The 7,150-nt window shown below is 36.6% G+C and overlaps 1 protein-coding gene across 1 annotated transcript; it reads right to left on the reverse strand.

The window, feature by feature from the left end:
* Positions 1 to 1,979: 1,979 nt before the first annotated feature.
* On the reverse strand, positions 1,980 to 3,760 carry LOC112027501 (F-box/kelch-repeat protein At3g06240). The gene has a single exon (XM_024060163.2). It carries the CDS (start codon positions 3,530 to 3,532, stop codon positions 2,228 to 2,230), a length of 1,305 nt encoding a protein of 434 aa, XP_023915931.1. The 5' UTR covers positions 3,533 to 3,760; the 3' UTR covers positions 1,980 to 2,227.
* Between the last annotated feature and the right edge of the window lie 3,390 nt (positions 3,761 to 7,150).

Consider the following 7,150-nt stretch of genomic DNA (forward strand, 5'->3'; position numbering starts at 1 on the left):
TGTAAATAAGAAATGAGATGTTAGGTGTATTGTAAAATTGTATGATATAATTGATAAAGTAGGTTTTGGGGTGGTAAAATAAAATAGGATGGCATTTCCAGATAAGAATGCTCTAAGATGATAACAATATCCTACCCTACAATCTAAGAGCATTCACATCTGGACTGCCAAATGCCCAATGTATGACAAATTTAGCATTAAAACCCAAAAGCCCCCAACACCTGGACTTGTAAAAGCTTAGAACTGCAAAAAAAAAAGTTTCCAATACTGCTACAGTATCATCTTACTTTTATGATGGTATTGTAGACTATTGTATTGGTTTTTTTAATCCCTTTTATTCTTTCTCTCTCCTCTATGTCAAAATCACTTTCTTTCTCAACTCTCTTTCCTCATCTTAGAATTTCATCTCCCTCTCTCTTTGTGACTTGCTTCGTTGTCTCTCACTCTCTCACTGTGCTGGTGGTTAGGCCTCAACGCCAGTAAGAAGCAGAGGCCGTGGGTTGCGATTCGGGTTCTTGTGGTTTATGGTCGGTGTCTGGCGAATTTTGTTGTGTTGCCGTGGTTGTTGTTTCTGGGTTTTGTGGGTCAAGTGATGGGTTTCAATAGGTGAATCAGTGTATCATGGGTCAGGTGGTGGCGTGGGTTTGGATTGGTTGTGGCCGGTGGGTTTGGATCAAAGCTGGGTTTTTGCTTGGTTTAAGGTTGGCGTAGCTATGATGGTGATTTTTTTTTTTTTTTTTTTTTAAAAAATGGTTTAAAAGGAAAACAAAATGATTAAGGGTCCGTTTGTTTTAGGTGAAAACAATTTCAGAAAAGCATTTTCCGTAAAATAGATTGTTTGGGTGCGCAAGGAAAATTTGATCAAACGGAAAATCATTTCCGTTGACCTTCAATAATATCTTCTGATTACGGAAAATCATTTCCGTTTTCATTTTACCTTCAATTCACTTCCGGAGAGAGAGAGAGAGAGAGAGAGAGAGAGAGAGAGAGAGAGAGAGCGAGAACGAGGAAGAAGAGAGAGCCGGCGACCCACGAACCCAGAGCCCAGATCTGGCGACCCACCGCCACTCGCCGTCAACCCACGAACCCAGAGCCCAAAGCCTTCAACCCACGACCCACCGATCTTCGAACTAGAGCCGGCAACCCACGATCCCAGAGCCTAGAGCCTTCGACCCAGACCCAGATCGTCGACCCAGACCTTCGACCGACGACCCATTGCCTTTGACCTTCGACCTTCGAACCATCGCCTTCGACGACCTAGATCTCGTCGTCGACCCAGACCCAGACGACAACCCATCGCTCTCTCTTCCTCGATCTCATCGACGACTAAGTTTTGTTTTTTTAAAGTTTGATTGTTGTTGTTGTTGTTGTTGCCGGAATTTGCTGTTGGAATTTGTTGTTGAATTGGCTGTGATGTTGAAATTTTTTGTAATAAAATTTGTTTGGATGCTGAGAAAATGTGAAAAAATTGTAGGAAAATAGCATTTTCCTAATAGAACAAAACACATGAAAATATTTTCCACAACAATTTTCATAATACAACCAAACACTTGAAAATATTTTCTTTTTCCGAAAAATAGGTATTTTTCAGAAAATATTTTACGGGAACCAAACGAACCCTAAGTCTGCAGGTTGTAATTGATGCCGAGGCAATTGTGTCCATTAGCATTGCCTTAAAAAATGTAAGGGAGATTCAAGAGAATCACATCTAGGGCAGCATTGTAAATGAGGAAGGAGTGACAAACAATTATGAGCACATTTACCTCATTCAAAAGAACATAACACATTCAACCAACAACCAAACATCAAAAGGTTTTGAAAACTGAGATTTTCTTCTTCATTTTAATAATTTTTCATATAAAAAAGAAGGGGATGACTCAAGTACACAAGCCACCATAGAATTATAATTTTTTTTTTTTAAATAATATTTTGAGAGTTGGGTATAGGGGAATTTGAGCCTTGGATATATTCATTAAAAATATCAAGAAATGTTGACCAATTGAGCTACAAGGTTCTCGGCGTAGAATTATAAATTAGTGTAAGAAATTCAAAAAGGGAAAATTTGCAGGGAAGCTAAACATCTTTTAATGATAAGCAAAGAAGTAACCAACTATTAAAAATAATTACAGCACTTGTTTGTCAAGAACTTACCTTTTCCTGCTTGCTTAAATCTTACCCCAATATTGAAAGACAGTAAACCCATGTGAGAGGCTGCAGAATGCCGATGTTAATGACCATAGAAAAGAGATTCAAACTGAGGAATTAAAGATTCCTCTACTCCATCTTCCACATTCAGTAGAACAAGACTCTCCATATAAGTATCAAAATAAAATGACTCAGGTTGGGCATGGATGTGAGGATTCAAAGTCCTTTGGCTATTGGGATCGTAAATACGCAATTTCCCAGACTTAGTTACTAGAACTTCACCATTCATTGTAAAGCCTAGCACATTCCCAAAATTGATATTAAATAGCTTAGTCCAAGTTTCAGCTACTCCATACTCTTTCATCACCCACACCGAGCAAAATCCGCCAAAAGCTTGATCCTTATATGGGACAAGCGCAAGCAACCCATCAAGCACCGCAACCTTCATATTGAATCTATGCACTTCTTCCAAACTCTTAGGCACGGCTATTTCATGAAAATCCTCATCCCCTATATCGAATGACAAGATCACATTGTGAGACGCACTATTAGCATTATGGAAATCACCATTGTGCTCTCGAGTGTGCCCGAACCAGTGGATCGACCCATTCAAAAACACTGAAAAGCTCTGGTCTGCAATAATCTGACAACTATGGCCGGTAATAGTGCGCCAAGCACCGGTTCTAAGCGTATAAATCTGAAAGTCAGACAGAGGAAAATATTTTTTTCCGTCCAAATATTGATCAAACAAATCATAAAGATACACAAGTCTCACTAATTTGTAATCGTCAGTTATGGGGTCATAGCCGAACCCAAGATACTGCATAGGTTGAAGGCTAGGATAAAACTTAACGCCAGGACACGGAAGGAATATGGATTTGCGAATAGAAGGGTTCCAGAGAAGTGCAACAAGATCAGTTTGGTCACCAGGAGTATCATTCAAGAGACAAACTAGGCCGTTAGATGAACCAACAATGTACAATTTTTGCTTCATAAAGCTCCTGTATGGGAAGTGCAATTCTTTGAAATCAGATGGGTATGCGAAAAATCCTTTCTTTTTCATTTGTTTCTCAAGAACACGGCGATTGTGTTCGCGAAAAACCCACTTGCAGTCCAGGTGTTTGGAAAAATGGTTGACAGGGAATGGGTCATTGGAAGAGAGCAGAGTGAACCGCTCTTTTTCCATTTTGTCATCGTAATGACGAAAGATAAGGTAAGGTGGGCTTTTGGTGGATGAGAGAGACCGATTAAGGTGCATTTTGATGAAGTCATGGCTTGAAATTAGAGAGCACCAAGTCTTAGAAACGCACCTGAATCTGATGAGGGACTTCACAGGAAGGCGTGAGAAGATTTGGACGATAATTTCATCTCGGAAATAGTCTGACATTGTTTCTTTCTCTGACAAATGGAAGAGAGTAAAGTTGGCGTGCAAGGCCGAGAGTTGAGGAAGAAGAAGAGGGAGATTAATGATCACACTCACCGGATCATGGAGATTTCAGAGCGCAATCTCACCTTTCAGAAACAACAACAATGGAGGCTGAGAGAAACACAAAGGTCCAAGAGAAGGTGAAGAGAAATGAGGGAAAAGAAATAAAAGCTAAAATGAACAGTGGTGTAGCCGTAGGCTGGGCAATATTGCTCTGCCACAGATTTGACTTAACATGTGGGTGAGACCCATTTACTGAGCAAAATTACAGTATTACCACAAAACTCATATTTCATAAACTTGAATACAAGCTTTTCTCGTTTCCGAGTTTGTTAACTCAAAAACCAAAAAACTCAATTTTGTTAATTGAGTTAATATTTAGAAAAAATCAGTCATACAGAAATTATACATGTACGGCCCACGATTTTTGGGTTTTGTGTTAACAAAACTTTGTTAATTGAGTTTGGCGAAATTCGAACAACACTTTAAGCTCTTTGCTAGGCAAATTTAAACTTATATTTTTACATTTTAAACAATATTATATATATTTTTACACATTTTTTCATTGACAGGTATTTAAAAAAATTATAAACAACATTATTCAAACTACTCTACTAAACATCTCCTTAATTTTTTTTCTTTTTTCTTTTTAAGATTTGGCGGTATTATTAAAACTCGATTTTTTTTTTTTTTTCTTGAGGGGTAAAATTTAAAACTTGAATTTAATCTTTGTCCGATGCACAATAGTTTAGAAATTGGAATCATTAATTTGAACGGTACACCATACACTATACTGTTAAATAAATAGTAATTTAAAAATTCAACAACATTTTTCAAGTTTGAAAATTAGCAACAAGTATATATATAGTAATTTAAAAATTTAACAACATTTTTCAAGTTTGAAAATTAGCAACAAATATATGTGTGTGTGTGTGGGGGGGGGGGAGTGGGGAGATCTAAGTAAGGAATAGAGCCCTTGAGCTCAGTCCGGGAAGGTGGAAGGGTCCATCATCACATTAGTCCTGACCCAATACATAGATGAGAGCTCGAGAATAAAGGATGAAGAGGCCGACTGCCCGAAGAGCGAGTGTTCCTCAAGTGGCGTCGAGTAGGCCACATTGGACCAAAAGACAAAATATTGAGGAAGGCGGTAGAGACGTTCAAGCAAAGAAGAAGGGAAATATCCAGATAGAGTACCCATTACCTCCACATCCAATGCATTGCACTAACTTAGTTGGCCACATTGATAGAATGACCCTTAAACAGTGCCTTCACAATTTGCAGCACATTCTACTACCTCCAGCAGAATGGGATAAGAATCCAAAGAAATATCAGTAGCCGTACAAGTGGAGGGTTAGGATACAATCCAAATAACTATATAAGGAGAGGAAACCCCTTTAGATAGAGGGATGAAAAATTGAAAATAGACCATGTGCAACACTACCCTGTAACCAAGATTTGAATATTATATAAACTATTGTTCCTTGGCCTAACCCAAGGAAGTGTTAATTTAAAAATCTACTTCTTTCTTGTAATTTATGTAATGTTTTTCCATTCACTTAAAAGTTAAACCATATAAGCACATCAAGGTTGACTTTGGAAACCCACTCTCTAACAAATTAATTGTATTGAGCCATCATACATAAACTCTCTATTCTAGGAGGGCTTAAGTGTTTTTGTCCGCCTACAATATACATACTATCCTCTTAGGGCATTCACAGTAGTGGAGCAAAAAATTTAGCTATTTAGCTCTACCAAAAGTTACTTTATCTATTTTATCTACACACATGCTGCAATAGTGAATCTATTTTAGCTTTCAACACAATAAAATAATATAAATATCATAATAAAATATTATAACCACTGCAATAAAATAATATATCTCACAACCCAAAAAACATCCACAACCACCTCCATCATCAGCCACAGCCACAGCCACAACCACCACTACCACCACCACCACCAGTTTACAGCAGAAGGAAAAAAAAAAAAAAAAAAAAAAAAAAAAAAAAAAAAAAAAAAANTTTTTTTTTTTTGGGCTTGGTTTGAGATTGGCGTAGCTTTGATGGTGATTTTTTGTTTTTGGCTTGATTTGAGATCAGCATAGTTCCGATGGTAGAGGTTGAGGGAGAAAGAGAGGAAAAGGAAGAGAAAAAGAGAAATATTAAAAAAAAAAGAAAAAGAATAAAAAAGAATATTTAAATAAAATTGGAAAAAAAATAGATTTTTAAGATGCTTTGTGTAATGTAAAATGGTATGGTATAATTAATAAAGTAGTTTTTTGAGATGGTAAAATAAGATGGGATGCAATTTTCGGATGTGAATGCTCTAATAATAATAATAAATTTTTATTAATAAGAAATCTTTTATTTCTCTCATCTACCATCATCAATCCACAAACTCTCTGATATCAATAATGCCAAATCCAATCTTGACAACGATCCTCTTTAACGAACCCACTTGAGTATGCCACTCTGTTCAATCAGCACTTGCTCCTCCCTGGCCTACATTTCAGACCTTCAAACTTTCGTTCACTATGACTGTGACACAATCCGCTTTGAGAAATATATAGACATAAATACAAACTAAACAGGGACAAGATATGCTTGCAATGTTTGCTACTTTGGTTACTATATCTGCTGTTGAGGATCATGGAAGCTCAAGCTGGCTAAATAATGGTTTGGGAAAATGTCAAGGTGTAACGATGGAGGAGCTATATGTTTGCTTTCTAGATTGGGGCCAGCTAGATTAAGAGAAAATTCATGATTTTTGTCTGCTTTGTATCTTGCAAATGAAGATGTGGTGAATGTTTGCGGAACTTCTTTCATAAGGATTATAAATTTATAATCATTAGTGATTTGTGTCCAAACTAAGAAGTTATTCACCGTTCACTCCCAAAAGCATCAAAAGCATCAACATAAATCATTGTATCTGTCAGCATTTGATAGTGAGAAAATATGAGAAAAAAAATGAAGTTTTAAAAAATTGTACATAAAACTTAAAAGCTAAAGCTAATGCCAGCTCTAACATGATCATTTTTTACCAATATAAACCTGCAACTTTTTAAAATTACAGCCAGGCAGGGATTTAAAGACCAAAAGACTGCTGGCTAGAATTTTTAAAAAATTCCGTCCTTGGCACATTCTTGAATCCATTAGTTCAAGTTAGGATATGCTTATATAATGTGAGATCAGAGTTGAGATACTGCATGCACTAGCAAGCTTGATGGCCCCATTTCTAGGTCTAAATTATAAAACTTAACCAGTAATAAGGGGTCTATCGTTGTGCCTATAGTCAAAGTAGGTCTAAAGGTCCCACTTGAATACTTGATCCATTTTATGCTTAGCAAGATTTTCAGACCCAGACCGTTCATTGAACCGTAAAAAGGAGAGGTTCAAGGTTTTTGAGGTTGAACCGAGATCGAACCAAGGTCGAACCGTGATGACATCATAATTAATTTAATAATTAATTAAAACCTAAATATAGATATTGAATTTATAAAACTAGCAAAAATGACTAATATATCTATATATGTGAGGGAAATTTAATGATTTTCAAGCATATATTTAATAATTAAAT

The sequence above is a fragment of the Quercus suber genome, unplaced genomic scaffold, assembly GCF_002906115.3.
Source record: "Quercus suber isolate HL8 unplaced genomic scaffold, Cork oak 2.0 scaffold_466, whole genome shotgun sequence".
NCBI classification, from domain to species: domain Eukaryota; kingdom Viridiplantae; phylum Streptophyta; class Magnoliopsida; order Fagales; family Fagaceae; genus Quercus; species Quercus suber.

What these genes read in the sequence shown, in the direction of transcription:
- LOC112027501 (XM_024060163.2), bottom strand. Translation starts at nt 3,532, where the DNA reads ATGTCAGACTATTTCCGAGATGAAATTATCGTCCAAATCTTCTCACGC.